Here is a 21452-nt window from a genome sequence, read left to right on the forward strand (position 1 = left end):
AAAAATAAAATTAGGAAGTTGGATTTTTAAAGAGATGCATGGACGTATATTCAAACTATTGATAACCTTGAATACGCTAAAATTGAAGAGGTTCCATTTGAATTAATGTATTTGAAAAACACCATCTTTCATTGCAAACATGATCAAAAAATGAATAACATAGATATATAAATATAAGTTAGTGAAACCTCCCCGTTATATCAATCAATTCTTTCTAGAGTCCCCCTTTTTATTTGTCCCCTGGAATGTAGGTTTCTATATCGAGGTTCCTCTATACTACCTCATATTTTAGGCTACATTTATTTAAATCAATCTATTTTACATCTATTTAAATCAATATGTTTATGTTTCGATGTGTTTGTTTGGTTGAAGGCATCAATTGTTGTGATTTGTGTGCAGGTCTATTGCAGAGTGCGACCTCTGCAGAACGAGAATGAGTCGTCGTGTGTGAGGATCGAGTCAGCCAACAGCCTGCTGCTCACTCTTACCGATGTAAACCGCGCCGGCGCCGGTCTCCACAAACAAATGCGCTTCACATTTAAAAGCGTTTTCGATGAAACTGCCAATCAAGATCAGGTGTTCACAGAAACCTCTCTGCCATTGGTGCAGAATCTGATCGCTGGGAAAAATGGCCTGTTGTTCACGTATGGAGTATCCAATAGTGGCAAATCGTTCACCATGGATGGCACGCCTGATAACTACGGCATAATGCCCAGAAGCATCAGTGTGCTCTTCAATTCAATCAACATCCGTCAAGCACCCAAGTACCTGTTCAAACCTGATAAATTGAACGGATTTGATGTTCAATCAGAACCTGATGCCTTGCTCGAACGTCAACGAGAGCTGATGTCTTCTATGAGGAACCCAAAATCAGCAAAAAAGTGAGTGCTTTCATCCGATAGTATTTTAATATAGGCCTAATACAAATTTCATGGTTGAAAAGACGCTTAATATTTCTGTACAATGTAGTATAGTACTTAAGGTTCGTACCCACTAGAACGTATCATACCATGACCGTGCACGTACCGACACATGCAAAAAAATATTCTTTGCATCATTTGATATGTAATACACCCCATTAGACCGTTCCGTCACCGGCCAAGCACGGAGCGTGCCATGCACGTCCAGGTCAACATTTGTTTTCCAGTATATTTTGTCTGTGACGAAACGCTCCTTGCATGGTACGTGACGCCTGCAAACCTCGTTGTAACCGCGCATTCGCCGCGTTGGTAACCAGTGTAGACACCATTGTGGTAAAGTACCTAGTTAGTTGCTACTTGCTAGTTGTTGTTATACATTAGTTGTGGTTATACCATTTTCAATTTTTCTCAACAATTCATTAAACTGGAATGACGTCATACGGAAATACGAAAAAACTTTTCTTCATCATCCATTAGGTGCCTATATAATGTCCAATACTCCCCCTCAGTTTTCCGTTTTCTTAGAGATTCGTGAATCCAATAGCGCCTCTGAGTTCCTCTATTCTCCTCTTCCTCGTCCAAAATAATTGCAACCATTGCCAATTCTGTTAATGATAATCGCCTAATAGCCATTTATTTAAAAATAATTATGTGAACACTGATTAGAACACTATTTCACAACACCGCAAAATACGTACATCTGTTCATCGCTACATTCTCTTGCTAACTGACGCGTTCCCAACAACTTCTGACCGGGCATCATACGCGTACCATACGCGTAATGTACTGGCATAGAACGCTGTTGATCCGTTGTAGTGGGCATAGTTGTTATTTTACGTGCCTGGCATGGTCTGACACGGTCCGTGTCTGGTACGTTCTAGTGGGTACGAACCTTTATAGTACAGTATAGTGTACTACAGTATATTGCTTCTGTACAATATAGTACCAACTTACTCATAATTTCAAGCCGCAGTGTATGTGTTTATTACAGTTGTGTGCCTAATGTTATAAGTAGGTATTATATTTTACAATAATATTGAACGTCTATTTCGTGCTTAAGGGTATGTGCACACACCCTAACTTGTGCTATTGTTCGACAATATTGATAAATAAAAATATGAGTAATGCAACGAATGCGTCCAAGTAAAAAACGATGAAAATTATCCAAGTGTTGCATATCTGAAAGCTACTAATTTGTAATGGAATTTGTTCGTGCTCTTTTCCATGTGAGCTGATACAGTGCTATTTCCGCCCTTCCCCTTGAATCGCGATGATTCACTGAAGGTACGGAAAAGTTTGATACAGGTGACTTGCTTTCCAGGTAAAAAGTAAATTCTTTCGCTTTTTGTTGACGCGCATTCCTTTGCGGGAAGGTCCCACCTCGCCTGAATACATTGTTGTTCAGGATATGTTGTTTCAAATTGGGGTTGTTTGTTCTGCCGCATCGGATACAATGACAGCAAAAAAAAAAAAACAATCGAAACCAGATTTTAAAACGAGTCTTGTAGCTAAACGTTCAGCCTATGTAATGAATGAATTATTCATCCATTCAATGATGCACAAAAAACACAATTAATTAGGGTGTTAATAATGAAACTCACCTGGAAGTTGTTAAACTACTATTTGTGGTCACGATATGTTTACTTACAACTCTCGTGAATTGTTAAACCAGTAAACTTTTTTGTAGTGTTTTTCTTTTTGCGAACACTGAAGTAGTTTTCTGTATTCATATTTATATAAAGTAAATAAATATAAAGTATTGCCCTGAAGCGTCGCATCTTCAGTCTGCTACTGCTGCGCCTGGTTTGAATCTCTCCAAGGGATGGTATTTGATCATATAGTTATGAACAATATCTTATGTGGGCATCATTTTCAGTATAAATGTATAAACATTTAGTATAAATTTAAATTAGAATGGTGATAATAATAATAATAAGACATTGTTTTCGACCGTAGTAGCAATCAAGTCGGTATTTGTGTTTTTAAAAACCTTGATTTAGCGTGTTATTTGGATATGATGAAACATATAATTTAGGCCTATAGGTGAAATGAATGTATCTAAACCATGTGAAATGGACTTTATAGGCCTATCTATAATGAATATGAACATTCTCTTTCAAATAAATTAGTTTAATTTCGTCAAATACCTTTTTTAGCAGGCATTTTTCGATTTAAACTCATAGCCTATTATTTTCCTATAAACTCAAAATATACTTCTTGAAGTTTCTTTCATTCTACTAGAGTACTGATATCATATATTATTTCAAGCAAAACTAAAAAGGAGGAAGTGATACCATTTTAATGATGTAATTCATTCTGTGGTAGCTGTGTTATCTTTGTTATAATTTTTTCCCAATTAACGAATGAAATTTTTTGTCAAGACCAATTTCCGATGTGTTCTGATTACAGTACCTATTATATATAAAATCATCCGTTCATTTAAAAAGTATTTTCGGAATGATTATTATTCTTTTAATTTATAGTACTTTCGTTGTTTGCCTCACATCCGGAAAAACTTATCTCTCTTACTCTTGTGAAATAGATGAGTTTATTGCTCTTGCCTAATACCGATATCTAACTCTCTTGAATCGCCTGTCTACCGTTATTTGAACATTTGAATTTTTTAATAATGCTGATAAAACCGTATTGGGATGACACAATTGAAAGTTCCGTAAATGCATGTCTTCAACAAAACAAAATGTATTTCGTCGAAAAAAATGCATGGGATTTGAAAAATTAATAACCAAGGCTCGTATTACATTCGGACACCAGTTTCGGCACCCAGTGGGTCGCTAAGTGTCCGAGTGAGTTGAGGGGCATTAGTGCTTATTGCGCTCATGAATCTAGGGTCACCAGATTCTAGCGCCGGACACCAAATTCAGGTGACCCAGCTGATGTCTCACTCGGGTAGCCAATCCTGGTGTCTCAGCGTACTTCACACTTGGCTGCCAATGGTTGTTCTCTGGCGACCCGCTAGTATCCGAATACTAGCGCAAGACCTCAAATAACTTTGAATAACGAAATATTTCCCTTCGTGTTAGAATCCTTGATTCAGGTCTCAGTCTACAATAGATGATTCAAATTCGAGAAACTGCTCCTTCCTATCCATGGATGTTGTTCAAGTTCGCCCGTATTTTACCCAGTTAATACCGAAATACAGTCCGTGAGAAAATGAATAACATTGATCTTAGACTGCTGGACTGATAACACGTCTTAAGAAATCTTACTCCTTATCTAGAGTATTTTTTACTTTTCTTATATTATACCTTATATTTCTTATTTGTTCATACTCACCGTAACGTGTTTACGTTCCTCAATTTCAATTAGAAATAGAACTCGTTCATAGTTTAAAAAAGTACTTATTTTTCATCGCAAATTAATTTTACTAAGTAAACTTCATTTTTAATTTATTGCTTCAAATCAAACATTATTCTTCTGTTTTCAGAAAAGATCCTTCCGCTGAAATACTTATGAGAGGAAGACAAGTTTCTAGTCAAAAATTTGATGTGAATGAAGAAAACGTATTTGCAGTATTCATAACGTACATAGAAATTTACAATAATTGTGTCTATGACCTTCTAGAGGACTCTCAAACGGAGGATTGCACAAGAATAAGGTAGGCCTACTGTCCTTTAATGTGTATTTCTATTCACATCTAATATTAAGATTAAAACTGTTTCCAATACCTAACAACGTCAATTAGAAAGTTATGGATAATCATGTTTATAATTTCTATGAAAATAATAATAATAGCAATATCATTGTTCTCTTTTCAGAACAATACTATATATATCATTCTTTTATTTAATTATAGGTAACAGTATCTGCTTCAATCATATTAATTTAAAATCCTGGGGGCGCGACAGTCGAGACCGACGACATTCGAGGCCTACGACCGTAGAGGACGGTTTTACAGTCCTCTACGGTCGTAGGCCTCGACTGTCGGGAGTGTACGAAAATTAGAGTGGCCTCAACTGTCGCCTAACGCAGGCGACATTTGAGGCCACTTTTTCAGGAGTCCTCTGCCGTCGCAGGTCTCGACTGTCGGGGCTGTACAAAAATTTGAGTGGCCTCAACTGTCGCCTAATGCAGGCGACATTTGAGGCCACTTTTTCAGGAGTCCTCTACCGTCGCTGGCCTCGAATGTCGCTGGTCTCGACTGTCGGGCCTGTAAAAAAATTAGAGACTCGCTTGCAGCAGGCGACAGTTGAGGACACATCCTACTGCGATTCCAGACAAAATACATTTTGTAATGATTATAACTTCTGATTTGTTGAAAACCAAATAATGGAAACTTCCTTCATAAAAAAAACATATGAACTTTGAAGGTAGATAGGGCTTATCCTTGGAGGATTTTCAGAACGATCATCTTTGTGAAGATTTACAGCTTAATCAGTCAAGTATTTCAAGCGTGATGAGCTCACATAAAAACAGACAGAAAGACAGACACCATCTCGTCTTATAGATGGATAGAAGATAGATAAATATTTAGATTTGTCAATGAAGGAGGCATAATGCAGTAGTAATAGATTCCCATTACTTAAAAATATGTTTAGGGACCATCATCCAAGTACTGGAATGTATATGACTTGACCACCTTTGTTGACGAAGCTCAATTGGAGGATGGAAAGATGCTGGTATCTTTATTTTACATGCTGAACTTTCAAAGTTACACGAATTTAAAGTTATAAAGAATTTAAAAGTTACAAAATTACTAAGCTTCAGAGAATAGAGAAAGGTTATATACAGTAGTATGATGCTTAGAGTAATGAACAAATTAACCTTTTTATATAATCTAGGAAGTTGATTTGAAAAATCAACAACTTTACATAAACATTCTTCCTTAAAAATATTTTTTACTGTGTTTTGGAAAACTATACCCGAAAGATCTCTAACAATTACTATATATAATCAGGCATATAATTTTGTACCTGTGTAAAACCACCTTTTTTGAGATCTTGCAATTTGTAGAAATTCAGTTCTAAGATTATTCCTGTGCCTAGTATTTATAACCCGCGGCACCCCTGAAAATGTTATTTTATATATATATATATATATATATATATATATATATATATATATATATATATATATATATATATTATTTTGGTTGATTTTTTTTAATTGGGGTTGGGCTGTACCCCCTTGCACCACACAATGTTTAATTGGAGTGATAAAAGTTTTGGGTTGGACATTTTTAGGGTTAGAAAGATTTGAGGCCTAAAAAATGATTTGTTTTAACCTTTTTGTGGGCTTGATATTTTTAAAATAAATTAACTTGCATTCCCCTTATTTTCTAACCATTCTCTTCCATTCAACTCAGATTAATTTTCTGAACGTCTTATTCCTTTAGCTTTTTTGATAAAATCATCCAGTAAAAAGTTAGATAATTCTGAATTTATTTCAATTCTTCTCTCATGAATTATACAAAAGCCATTGTTTCGAGGAAGTAGTAGCCATTGAACTGAGAGACAAGGAAGAAGATAGGAAATGGTATTGAATAGAAAGAGATGGAGAAACAACAGCCAGCCGGTAGCCATCCAGCTCTGTATAGGGTCGGTTGCACAGAAGCCTGTCAAACTTTAACCATGATTGAATGCTATGAAAAGAGGCGCCTTCTTTTCAAAAAAGACTGACCTGATTGGTTCTTTTGGCATTTAATCATGATTAAAATTCAACAGGCTTTTGTGCAACTAGGACAATGGGTTTGTTTAATTTGGAGTTGAAGACCATCTTCCTATATGAGTAGGTGGGTCTCACCATATTTCCTGCTATGCTGATTCACTCATTATAGCAGACAATTTTTCATAATTATTGAGCTACGACTTTAATTTATAACAATAAATTGATATCAACAGGTACACCTTTACATGCTGACTAAAGACTTGAATTAATCATACCCTTTTATTTCCGAAATACCTGGTAAGTTGTTATAGCATAACATATATTAGTCAATATAGACATCCACTACACAGTTCATAGGTTCGTATAATTGATTTTTTGAGTTCATATCATCAGTTTCTTATTCAGTGTTTCTATAGCTTCCTTTAATGCTACTCTTGCTTACTATTTTTAATCTCTTATTTATTGCTAACTGTTCTGTAACATCAGAATCTACAAAGGACCTCAAAATATCTTGTGATCTATAATTAGATTTCCTATTGAATAGGACAAAGGCCTATTCATACAGAAACCACATGGTACAAATTGTATAGGTATTATGTGGTCGCTGTATTCATAGCCCAAAACATAGGCCTAAGAAGTCCTGCAACTAGAGAGTTAAAGTAAGCAATATTCACATTAAAAGGACAATATCATTTTGAGTGAACCAATGTTTGCAATGCACCTTTGAAGAGCTAAACGAATCTTATCTCTTGTCAATATCCTAAAAGTTCTTCAGCCCGGGGGAGCTTACCAGTTTCTACAGTATTATTATCACCTCCTGACTACTTCTAACCAATCTACTATCCGTCTGATTTCGTCTTTTTTGTCTTATTTCATTGATGCAGTACAATGAATACTGAATACTGTTCTTGTTTCTCAAATGATCATCATTTTTCTCCTTTAGAAACTTCGGCCAAAGGATATAGAATATTTACAGTGTATGCGAGAGTGGAATAAGCTGTAACGGTGTTGAATAGTACTGTATTCAATGCAACACATTTTGGGAAATACGTGCTCCAAAATATACAAAGCTTATGTGTTTTAAAGTATTGCCAAACATTTAATATGACAATAGGTTGACATTATTTTCGTTTGTGTTCACATTCATACTTTGTTCGTTCATCAAAAATCCTAGTTCAAAATGTCAATACCTGAGAGAAACTAACAATCTGGTGATTTTAACCGTTGTGCATTGTATTACCACATAAAGAAATAATTACAAGTGAGAGACTAAAGTTGCTCTTGACACTTGACAGTTTACACTTGATGGTGTTTGACCTCGAAGAAAAACACATTAATTCAGTTTTCAATAAGTTATCATCATAGTTCAGTTTAAAGTAGCCTAACAATATAACCATGGTTATATAGTCATCGTCAGTTACTTCTAATGGAAGAAGACCGTTTAGGGAAATAATTCCAAAGTAACTGAAAGATTCTTGGAACGATTCTGCAGTATTGGACAACGTCAATGAAAAAACTTGACCCCCTATTCGCGACCCCCTCCCCGCCCCAGAAAAATGGCTTCAAATATATCGGAAATTGGTGAGAAAGTATGGAATTATGAAATTCAATTAATTTTAAGGTGAAAAATGAGAAAGCATTTCTAATATAATTTTTAGATATATTATTTCCGATTTCGTGGAATTATTACAAAATTTTGATTTTCAGAAAGTTACTGATATCTTTGGTTTTAACTTGAAATATACATACAATTTATGTCAATTGTAAAGCACTAGTATTGTTAAATACTATTATTTAATGACTTCAGGTTAGTTACCTTTTCTAATGGGCCTTTCTTCTCGGCAAGATCTTGCACATCTACCGGACGTTTTTCGAATGAACTTTCATTACCATTGCACGCTTCTTGCACAATCTCCACTTATGAATAATCCCCTTTTCCTTAAGAGACTCAATCGATTTGTGCGATAATAATGTTGTGTGCAACCAGTGGCAGATTCTAGGCGGGGGGAGGTGGGGGTTGATCAAGGATTTATATCATCTGAGCTAATGTCACGACGCTCAGGTAACGTTTCTCTTCTCGAAATATGAGCAGACATTGTGAACTTGAAGACTGCACAATACCAATACAAATGAATTCTGCCAACTGACAATCCATAATTATTATTATAGACTTGAAGAACTGGGAAGGACTGAGAAGTGTTTTAATGGTTAAGCGCAGTTGAATCTATCCAAAAATACTATCAATACCGTTCCAACCTATTCCGCTTCATCAATTCCATACACTTAACTCTTATAATAATTATCATGCATCATCTTCATTGTTGATTTTTGCATCTTCATCTTCATAGAACTCGTAGAATTCTTCATAGAATCTCTTTTGGTATCATAGAATTCGAAACTGAGTTTGTGGTAACTATAATCACAATCAAAAAGTTAGTCTTGACGCGGAGTTGATTTCTAACCATGGTACCAAAACCTAGATTTGAATACCAAAATCAATCTAAAAATTTACAAGCATTTGATCTGATTCCTTATAATGATAACTCATCAAATCCTTGTAGTGGAGAATTATTGAAAATTGTTGATCAATTCAATTCAATTCAATTCAATTCAATTTATTTTATTCACGTATCATACAATTTTAACAACACAATTACAATTATAAAATGAATATTAGAACCCACATAGACTATACGTCCGTGTGTGGGAGCAGTTCTTAAGATTAGTTGTGTTCAATAAAAAATATTGGGCTATAAGTATAAGATACATACGGTAAATGAAATAAAAATAGATTATATTTAATATATTTTTAGGATTAATTATATGAAAAAAAAAATCAATTTGAATTTGAGAAGGAAGAAAAGACAGATCCATTGGAAGAAAATTAGACAATCGGCTTGTAATAATACCTATTTTTATAATTTATTAATAATTATTATTTTCATCACACCAGAACAGCCGGAATCGCTTTTTGCAAAATGTGTTTGGTAAGAAAAACAGATTAAAATTTGAATTTCAAACATAAGGTGATTTGATTAAATTCTCTGCATCCTGCGATCCAACATACATTAACCATTCAGAAATTCTGTGCTTTAACACTACAGTGACTCGGCCCGCCCCAGCCTCAACTATTTCTGGAGGAAGGTTTCTATACAGCCATTGCGAAATGTAAAATGAATTGTGCCTTTGCAAACTGATACTAATAGGAGGATTAAATAAACGTGACATTGTTTGGTTTCTGGTTAGATGACTGTGTTGAATCTCTCTGAAAAAAGTGTCCTTATTATTGAAAATGTAAATTACTAAAGTTTTTATGAAAATCTGCCTAACATTCATTACTGGAAATATATTGAATAGTAGATTGGTGGGAAAACGCTGGTTTTTTTGTAATATGGTTTTAATTATCAACCTCTGGGCGACCGACAGAGGCTCCAAGACCGCTAATGACGCACCTCCCCACGCCAGAATGCCATACTGCAGCAAAGACTGCACATACGCAAAGTACACTGTCCTGCAGCGATCCACAGTAAGCACTTGGCCCAGCCGTGAGAAGGCATAGATTAATTTTCTCAAACGGTTCTTCAGCCCTTGTACATGAGGAACCCAGCTTAATTTACTATCCAGGATGACTCCTAAATATTTATAATGAGCAACCCGTTCAATTATGCCACAGCCGCAGGCCTCCGACTGAGGATCGTCACAGGTGTGCATCCTTAACACATAGCGATCACAGTCAATATCTTGTCGACCAATAAATGGAAGATGTTTGGTTTTTTCAATATTAACTGTAAGAGAGTTATGGTCAAACCAATTTCTAATTTTGGCAAGGTCATGGGATGCGTGCTTGTATGCCTCACCCCACGTGCAGCCCTCAGATACCACAGCCGTATCATCCGCAAACAAGAACAGTTTCCCTTTAATTTTCAATTTGCTTATATTATTAATATAAATCAAGAACAATAGAGGGCCCAATGTACTGCCCTGGACTACTCCGTACTCTATTGGTAATAGTTTGCTAAGAGATCCATTGATTGAGACAATTTGTGAGCGATTCCCTAGATAACTAGTGAACCACTCCAATTCTCTATTTCTCACTCCTATTGTTTCTAGTTTTTTGTAAAGCTTTGTCCTATCAATCGCATCAAAAGCTTTTGCTATATCTAAAAATGTAATCAAAACCTTCTTCTTATTTCCTAATTTTGTAGCTATCTCTTTGGTTAGGTCAAACAAAGCATCTGAGGTGCTTTTGTTGGTAATGAATCCATATTGTTCGTCTGCAATAATATTTTCCCTAACAAGGTATCTTGTGAGCTGAACTTTAACACATTTTTCTATTATTTTACTAACAACTGTGAGAAGAGAGATTGGCCTATAATTGCTTATTATTGACTTTGGTCCTGCTTTGTAGATAGGGATAATTTTTGCTGTTTTTAATGATGTTGGAAATTTTCCTGTATTGATACTCAGGTTTATGATGTGCATTAAGGGTTGTTGTAATTCATTAAAGTTATTTTTAATCATTTTAGTAGGTATACTATCTAACCCGGGTGATGAGTTTCCCCTAATACTGTTATAACACCATAAAGTTCTTCTGAACTGATCGGCTGTAGGTTGAATACAGACTGAGTAGCATGATCAGCATCATCCACCTCGGCAGGTCCTACTGGGTTCAGAGCCTCCGTCAGTTGTTTTCCCACAGAGGAGAAATATTCGTTAAAAGAATCGCTTAAAGTTTCGAGCGCTGTGGCAGCCGAATCACAAGTTTTGTGCCCAAAAGCCCCGACTGGAAATACCTCCTTGCCAACTGGACGCCCTGAAATCTCATTGACGATTTTCCAGAATTTTCTTGGATCGCCAGCTGCGGAATCTATCTTCTTTTTATAAAAGTTATTTTTAGCATTTTTTATTAAAGAGTGAAGCGAGTTCCTATACCTAATATATCTTTGTTTTAGATCGAGATTAAAAGGTTGGGCCCGCACTTTTTTGCTAAGTTTATCGCGCATTCTAATAGATATTACTAATCCTGACGTAATCCATGGTTTTATCTTTTTGTTCTTTGAAGTTATCGGGGTACTGCTTGAATTAGACTCTAAAGTTGTTTTCAAGATACTGAGAAATGAATCTGTAGCTTTGTCAACATCATTTGTATTCAAAACTTCATCCCAGCACTGAAATTGCAAACAATGTTTAACTCTGCTCCAACATACTTTTGAATGAAATTGATTACTATTGTTATTGTTGTTATTATTACAATTACTACTACCGGTATTATGAATTATGTTTAAGCAGATAGGATAGTGATCGGTTATTTCGGATTTTAAGATAAAAGATGATAATTTTGTTCTGTTGGGTATTTTTGCAAAAATATGATCAATACAAGTATTACTATCAGGCCGGGTTACTTTATCAATACATGAAATTAAGCCGTTTGCATACATCACCTCCATGTAGCGATCTAATTGCATATTTGGGGTTGGATTAAGTATGTCACAGTTAATATCGCCAATTACTGCCGAAAGGCCAGCGTTATCAAAGTTCTTGCCACAAAAATCATTCAAGGCATTTGTGAACAGCAACTGATTAGAATTTGGACTGCGATAAATAGCTAGGAGATTGCAAGGCAGACCAAACCAGTCGAAAACAAGATTCAGGCAGGTGGCAACCCCTCCCAGACACAGCTCGGTACACGAAACAGACAGGGCACTATCAATGTAGATAACAATACCATCATTATTATTGATACTATTGAATGATCTAAACACATTGAAACCATCGATGTTTATTAAATCAGTATCGTAATTAAGCCATGCTTCAGTTAGAATAATGCAGTCGAATTTTACTTTGAGATCTTCAATCAATACTAAGAATTCGTCGAAATTGCGATTATAGCTCCGGATATTCTGGTGGATAATTTTGAACGATTGAGTATTATCTATCTTATCTTCCTGGCTAGCCTGATAAAAACTACCTGTATCTTCACAGTATAAGCACTCTACTAACTGGTAATCAAAAATTAGATTCTGTTCAATCATAAAAATCAATTCGAATGTATCCGCTTTCGGAAAGCTGCTAAAAAATATAAATAGAATTATAAGAGGCCGATAGCTTTGTTGATGATTAAAAGACTTTACTAAGTTAGAAGCAAAACAATATACACTGAAAAAATAAATAAATGTGGGTATTTTCCAATTTGAAGTTTTTTTTTTATAGATCTAAGCAATAAGATATCATACTTTCAGATAGTGATAGCCAATTCAAGTTGTTTTCATAGATTAAATTATTCGCTCACAACTAAAGTTAGTATGGTCGCCTACTTGAGTAGAACAATTTGAAAGACTGAAACATTTTTGCAATATGTTTCACTTTGATCTCTCCTTCAAAATTGTAAATGAACAAGATAAAATAAAATAATTATACATGTTAATAATCATTTCAACAACTGAATATCATTTAAAACTGTTCGTTAAAACTGATTAATGAATATTAAAAACGAAAATGCAATGAATCTTTCTTGGATTTCCACTTCATTAAACTAATTGAGGGTTTCGGAAAAACATTTCATGATATAATATATGACATAAATAAAATAAGAATTAAGTTACCTCTGTTAGTATGCTTCTAAATTAAAACAAAAAAGTCTTCAACTTGAAGTTATTTAACGTTCTTAAACTCAAATAATAATTCAACTTGTCCTTAATCAACTATATTCATAAATCAAAATAAAATCTATTATTATTGATTTTATATTATCATTCAATACCACAATTATAAAAATAATACCCACCAATATCAGTAATGTAAAAAAGAAGAATATTCTCAGTGTAACTCAGATTCAAAATCTGATGATTACCGTATGCTATTTAAATTAAATTTAGCAGTTCCATCGCTCAAATACCCGGCGATTACTGTATAAAACAAGTATGAATAGCATTGTACCTATTGACTAAATTTAAACTGTTCCAAATACTTGGGAATTATTAATACTATTGAAGAAGTATTAATATCAAATGTATATAGGCCTACTCGTATTTTATTATTATTATCAGTCTCCTATGCACAGTGGGTGAAGATAATTATTAAAAACTCACAGTTTGATCGATTTCGATACTTAAGAGCCTGATCCTGAAGCCATCGCATTCGTGTTTGGTGTAGCCGCTACATCATCACTTGTCGCATCGGGAGCAGCGGGGTGTGACTCGGTATCGGCAGCCATTAATTGTTGCTGATTTTTGTCCAATAATTGTTGAAAGAACTCCACATGCTTTACTCGTTGTGGGTTCGTGGTCGGCGTCCGCTTGACCAGCACTCGTCCGTCGGCGACCCATGCAGCCGCCAGTTTGCCGCTCTTCACTTGTCGCCTCGCCTCAAAGTAAATAGCGTTGTTATTCTCAGTGAGATGGTCGTTGATGTAGATTTGTATATTCGGAAAAGAAGGATGCAGTTCTTGGGCAGACATTACTTTCCTCGCTCGCCTTGCGTGAATCCACTGGGTTTTTGTCTGTCTTGAAACAAAATTAACTACGATTGACGGTGGACGATTATCTCTCATCTTAGATGGTAAACGATGGGCGGCAGACACATCGTAACTGTTAAAGTTCACTTGTAAGAGTCTAGCAAGTTCCCCAAGTATTTGAAAAATATTCTCACCTCGCGTTCTCGGCACACCAGCAATAATAATGTTATTTTTCCTGGTTTGCTGTTGTAGGTCTGACACCTCATACTTTAACAAATTAAGTTGAGTATTTAAACGTTCGTTTTCAGTTCTAAGGTATTTTACTTGCGAAGTATTTTGCTCACACTCTTTCCTCACACCCTCGAACTGTGACTTGAGTGATCCTAAGTCTTTGACAACACTTGCAATGTCCTCTTGCATTTTTTTAAGAGCGAGTTCTGACGAGTCACTGCGCTCGTTAAACTCCTCGCGAAAAGAAGCAATTGCCTCAAGCACTGACTTTTCACTGTTACTAGTGGGTACACAGACACTGTTAGCCGAGTTAGGAGGTTTCATACATGAATCGCACTTCATATTTTTACGCGTGTTCACTTTATTTTTGACGTCGCCCGAAACACATTGAGCATGAATGTTGACCGAGCATTCGCTACACTTTATAATGTCTTTCACTAACATTTCTCTCCCGCATTTTCCGCAATCATCACCCATTATAAATAAATTTGTGAGAAACAGAACTGAAAATAATAAATTGAGGTTATAGATTGGAGCTATTGGCTATTGTTAGGTCGACACAATTATTTCCGAAAGCGGATTCAACCGGTCTAGTCTCGTTTAAGCAGGAGCTTCAGCAAACGATCCGATCCCATCGACTGACTGATAAGAATAATTATAGAATATGTATGAATTGATGCATACTCAATAAAGAGAAGGAAATTAATGAAAAGATTTCTAAGTACCCAAAAAGCCAAAGAAAGTCAGTCTTATCAAGCAGTGTTGCATGTAATGCAGTGTTATGTTTTGTTCACGTTCGTTTCATCTTGTGTGTTTAGTTTATATTTGTTTTATTTTCCATGTTTTGTTTATGTTTGTAATCCTTTTCATATTCATTTATTTTATGGCTTGAGGGCAAGCCAATTTGTCAGAATGACCGAGTGTAGGATATGAGATTGCAGCTATGTTCATTCTATTTCGACGTATGATGTTATCATCATATGAAAGTAATCATGTGTGATTCATTCCATAAGCTACATCATTAATGAAATAATTAATCAATTTAGTTTTTACGAGGAAAGCTCAATGTATGGATCAAAAAATCGTAAAATTTGAATGTTTGAAATTAATAAAAGTTATTGATTTGTAACAGTATATGGATTTTTTGAATAATATTCAACATCTATAATGTACTGAGAATTTGACATCCAAGTATCAAAAAGATATTCACGAGTTTGAAAATTTCGTTTTTCATGAAGAAGCAGCTAAGGTATATTTTCAGTTGTAAAGTTGCAATACTTATTCATAATGTGGAAGGAATAATGGGATAAATATATTATTCAATTGCTGGTAAATCCATACTAATTAAATGATAATTCTTTTGGTGTTGTCTGCCATTCTGGAGAGCCTAGCGCAGGCGACAGTTGAGGCCTCTTTTTCAGGAGTCCTCTGCCGTCGCAGGTCTCAACTGTCGGGGCTGTACAAAAATTAGAGTGGCCTCAACTGTCGCCTAACGCAGGCGACATTTGAGGCCACTTTTTCAGGAGTCCTCTGCCGTCGCAGGTCTCGACTGTCGGGGCTGTACAAAAATTAGAGTGTCCTCAACTGTCGCCTAACGCAGGCGACATTTGAGGCCACTTTTTCAGGAGTCCTCTACCGTCGCTGGCCTCGAATGTCGCCGGTCTCTATCGTCGCTGGTCTCGACTGTCGCAGGACTCTTCTGTCGTTTGCCTCGTTTGACATCGACCCAAAATCCTCATTGAGGAGTAATAAATTATTATTGTATGATTCCGTTAACTGACAGAATTAAAGTCAACAATGGAATACAATATTGATGCTCTATTAAATGAATTGATCCTTCTTTACTTCTTCTTTATATTTTAAAAGCAATTATAAAGGTTGGCTCTGTAACCGCACTGCTATCTTATCGCTTAGAACAATTAAATGGGCCAGCTACTCCCGTTAGACAGTTGACCGCTTGAGAAGCCGATGCCGCTAAAATCATTTGTTTTAAAAATCGCTTTTCGTTTGTTCGGAATCCACCTCAAGCTGCACGTCCTTTTATCTCTCATCATCCTTCCCATTATTCACGCACAAACCTCCTGTAGCTTCAATGTGTACCGTACTTGACTGTGATGTATTCAGAAAACTTATTTATTATTATTATTATTTATTATTCGTGATTACAATATTACAAATCATAAAAATTGATTACAAATCATCAAATATGATTGGGTAGGAACAACAGGCTTGGCCCAAAACTATTCCATTCCCAAATTTTGATGTTACATGTCCAAAAAATAGGTAATATTTCTACTGTAAAAAGTTCAATTTCAATATTAGTCCAAAAATATATATAAGCTGGAATATATATATAAGCTAATAATAACCGGGGTTAAATTGGTTAACCGACTGTGTGGATAGCCATTTCGGATAAGCAATTTTTTGTTAAACAGTCATATGCTAAAAACAGCCTATTAACATGTTGTATTCGAAAAATTAATACTAACAGTGTTTTTTTTTTGCAGCAAAAATGTTATAATGGATCAGAGAATTCTATAAACTGAAGCTACTAAAGAAGTTTATTCATAGCATATTCCAGAAATAACTGAGGTTATGTACTTGAAATTATTCATGGAACAGTGTCGGCAGACCCGGATTTCGGTTAACAGGGGCTCCACTGTACCATTTTTCCTGTAATTTTTGTAAAGAGTGTATCATTTATACATATTTATTGACATCAAGCTTCTCAATGTCAAAAAGTATCAGTTAGAAGTGTATCCAATGAAATTATTTGATGTTTCATATTTCTGTTGTTGCAGGCCTCTACAGCCGAAAATTATTCGAGAAGATGGTACGCATAACATGTATGTGCATGGAGTCGATGAAATAGAAGTAATGACACCTGAGGAGGCTCTCGACATTTTCTACAGAGGCCAGAAGAGGAGGCGATTGGCTCACACCGCCCTCAACACAGAGTCCAGTCGAAGTCATTCTGTTTTCACAATAAGGCTGGTGCAGGTCAGACATTTCATTCATTCATTCATTGAATCTGGTAAAAATACAATGCGAAGAAATGACATTTGCTAATAAAAACTCAGTTCTCAATCAAAAATGAATATATTGCAGTGGAAGCATTCAACTTTTGACGTGTTGGTAGACGTTTGCTTAGATATAATTTCCGCGCGCATGACCGACACGAATATTGCATTTCAAATTGTGCACTCGTCTTTATTGAAATGATAAAATAATAAAATTATCCTTATAAACTACTAGGTGGAACAGAAGTTTGCTTAGAGCAGTTTCTAGTGCTTTAGCAATGGTTGCCTTCCAATGGGGTAATTTACCCTCTTGTTTCAATTGACACAATGTAGTGGAAGAATGTGCAATGCAGATCTTCGTTAAAGGAATACTCTTTCAACAGTTAATCAATCCATCATTACACACAGCGTTCATTTTGTGCCCAATTTATTATTGTACCTCATTGCTGAACTTGTTCCATGTTTACGAGTAGAAAAAGTTGATGATGAGAAGAAAGCAGGATTTGATATGCAATATTTAAATGTACATAAAAGGCACGTTAGCAATCATAAAATGATTAGAATAGAATAATAAAATAGTAATTTTATATATTCACATAAAATTGGCGTTTCACATTATGTCTACTGAAACGAGAAGGATGAAAAATGTCCTATAATATTTTCTCTGATGGCCCTGCACGAGTCATTTCTTCAGGACTGAAATAAGCTAACTATTTTGTCATAACCTTCATACAATGATCATCAAATAAACGCATGATAAAGAATGAAGTGACATAATAAGTTCACTATTGAAAATTGTAGTTTTGAAACACAATTATTATTTAAATTCAAGAAGAATTGAAACTTTCCAACTTGTAATATTATAGATTAAACCAACTGATTTGAGATTGAAATATTGCAAGTAATTTTAAAAATCATTTCCAGAAAAACCAAACATTGTTTTCAAATTTGTAATGTTTTTTTTATTCGCTGTCCATTTATTAATTTATTCAATAAGCACAATTGGGAACAAAAACCAACCAAATCCACAACTTATCTCTCACTTGATGTAATGTCATTGATTTTTAATTTTTAAAATATGATTTTTTAATTCTCAATTTTTTAAATAAAATCGAGAACTTTTTTATGATTTTTTAAATAATTTATTTAATTTTAATTCTCATTATTTTTAATTTTAAAATATAGGAATGAAAAAAATCTTCATTTTTGAATTAGGATGCTCAAATGAAAGTTTATATACACCAAGCAAATAAAAGTACAAATTATTAGTACGGTACTATGATAATACACAGATCAATACTTAAATGCTCAACTTGTTGATTATTTATTTGATAGATTTTATTGTCATATTGTCATGATTATTTATACAAGTACAAGGACATCGCCAGGTTACTAATTATATTAAAATTATACTTTTGTATTATACCATAGAGAAAATATAGCATAAGAAGACGTCCCATGGCTTAGGGCGTTTCTGTTCTAAATTTCGCTGTTAACTCAATCCCATATAGTCTTAGTGGTTATTTTTCGTGAAGCTATATGACGATGTTAGTCCCTCAAACTGTGCCGTTCTAACACTCTCACCCGGCAAAAACGGTAATAATAGAGACAGTAGTCGACAGTAATCGGCTAGAGTTAATAAAATATCGACTTGAAATTAGGAATATAAACGAACTATATGGGATATCTTCTTATCCTATCTTTACTCTATGATAATACCAACCACAATCAGTGTGTCTAACATCTTTAAATGCTAATAGGCGATATAAATTTATGCTTACTTGAATCTTCGCGAATTGTAGACGAATACCAGACTTTAATGAGTAGCCACGGCTTCACGCAACTATTAAATTCTCCCACACGTGGTAATCGATGTATAGATCATATATATCTCAGGTCAAGAGACAATATATTATCTGAGGCCCATGTATTATCTTCTGGTCGTAGTGATCATGATGCAACTATCTGCCTTTTGGATTCAAGTTATTTTCTATCAAATGTCAAACCGTTTTATTATAAAAATCAGAAAACTAAAACTATTGATAGGACTTTGCTTTCTAATCTGTTGAGAAATGCAGTTTGGACTGAAGTTTTCAATACAATGAATGTGTCTGATGGATTTGATATATTTTTAAAAACTTTTCACGAAATAGTAAATAAAGCCACCATTGAGAGTAGTAAATTAAATAAAATAAATAATGTCAAGATTTTGAAACCCTGGATGACGGTTGAGCTATGTAAGAGACAGCATCATAGAATCGGTTGTATAAAAAAGTAAAGAAAAATCCACTAAATTTTAGATTGAAAAGAGAATTTGACATTTTTGCATTTAAATTGAAACAGGATATGGCAAGTAGGAAGAACCAATACTACCATAATTTGTTTGATATGAATAAAAATAACCCACGAAAACAATGGGATACAATTAATAAAGTTTTGGGTACAGCGAATAATAAGAAAAATGCCCTTGATTCAATTAGGACAGTTGACAATCCGCATTTGACTGTTCAGCAACCGCTTGAAGTGGCTGAGGAGTTTAATAAATTTTTCGTCACAATTGTAGAAAAGCTTATCGATCAAATCGATGACTCTAGCAATATGAACCCTTCTGATTTTAATAAAATGTTTCCTCCACTTTCTGTGCAAAACTCCTTTTTCTTTTTCCCAACTTGTGTAGATGAGGTAAAACGTATAATTTCTCAATTGAATCAAAATAAAGCATCTGGAATTGATGGTATATCAGCGTTTATCGTTAAACTTTTCAGTGAATTCATAAGTCCTGTGCTAGCTCATTTGATCAATCTAAGTTTTGAAAGTGGTGAATTTCCCGCATGCTTGAAGAGGGCGGTAGTCATCCCATTATTTAAAAAAAGTGATTGCATGGATTTGAATAATTATAGGCCTATTTCACTATTATCTGTGTTCTCGAAAATTATAGAAAAAATAGTTAAATCAAGAATTCAAAAATTCTTCAATTTAAATAATTTTCTGAGTGAGAACCAATATGGCTTTATTGAGAAGAAATGTACAGAGGATGCATTATTATCTTTCTGTTCAGGAATTTTCAATGGGCTAAACAAAAACTTAAATGTCTTGGGCCTGTTCATTGATATAACCAAAGCTTTTGACTCTGTGGACCATAACATTCTTTTGCATAGATTGAGGGAGGCTGGAATAAGAGGCATTGCTTTAAACTGGTTCAAAAGTTTCTTGGTGGGCAGAAGCCAGTGTGTTCGGGTTAAGAATGTTCTGAGCTCTTATTTGACAATCTCATGTGGGGTACCCCAGGGCTCGGTATTAGGACCAATTTTATTCCTGGTGTATATAAATAAATTATGCGCAAGTAATCTGAGTGGAACAGTTACTTGTTTTGCGGATGATACGGCTCTGCTATATTGTGAAAAAGAAATTGATACGGCAACTTCTAAGATGCAAAGTGACTTAGATTGGATAAAAATTTGGTTCTCAGTGCATAGGTTGGCTCTGAGTACTAAGACCAAATTTGTTCGTTTCTCTTTGAGATCAAAGCCCATCTTGCAGGTTCCCTTACTATTCAAGTGTGGTGTCTGCCTATCTAATCTTAATGAATTCTGTACATCTTGTGTAAAGATAGATCAAGTGCAAAATATCAAATATCTTGGTTTAGAGCTTGATGAGAACTGCAATTGGAAGGTTCACATCCAATCACTCAAAAAGCACATGAATATGATGCTTCGTAATTTTATTTATTGAAATTCATTTGCCCTAGAAAAATTCTGAGATCTGTTTATTTCGCTATTGCAAATAGCAAGCTTCAATATGGGCTAAGCTGTTGGGGGGTGCATATAAAACTAATTTAAACTCTATACTTATTGCACAAAAAAGATTGATTAGAATGATGACATCATTACATAGGAGAGCTCATTCATTTCCCTACTTCCAGGCCTTGGATATATTGCCTTCAAGGCATTTATATATTTTCAGGGTCTTGAGAATATTCTTTTAAGAAGTGGTCAGATTACAGGGAATGCCTTAGTTTTCTCAAACAGATTGAGAGACAGAAATTTGGTTGTTCTTGCAAACCCTTCATGTGAAGCCTTTAAACGGTTTTACGATTACAGTGCTCCAAATTCCTTTAATAAGTTACCTCTACATATTACATCCACAGGCTCACTGATAACATTTTTGAAGAAATTGAAGCACTTTTTATTCAATTTTGATTTT

General features: G+C 34.8%; 1 protein-coding gene across 1 annotated transcript in view; it reads left to right on the forward strand.

Annotated features, from left to right (window-relative positions):
- LOC111048855 (kinesin-like protein KIF23) overlaps positions 1 to 21452 on the forward strand; it is a 57752-nt gene that overhangs the window by 4636 nt on the left and 31664 nt on the right. The window contains exons 3-5 of the mRNA XM_039421589.1: positions 400 to 881; positions 4366 to 4536; positions 17031 to 17229. Of these exons, the coding sequence (XP_039277523.1) occupies positions 400 to 881; positions 4366 to 4536; positions 17031 to 17229 (852 nt within the window). The remainder of the gene's footprint in view (positions 1 to 399; positions 882 to 4365; positions 4537 to 17030; positions 17230 to 21452) is intronic.

Source organism: Nilaparvata lugens, chromosome 2 (assembly GCF_014356525.2).
Source record: "Nilaparvata lugens isolate BPH chromosome 2, ASM1435652v1, whole genome shotgun sequence".
In the NCBI taxonomy this organism is placed as follows: Eukaryota; Metazoa; Arthropoda; class Insecta; order Hemiptera; family Delphacidae; genus Nilaparvata; species Nilaparvata lugens.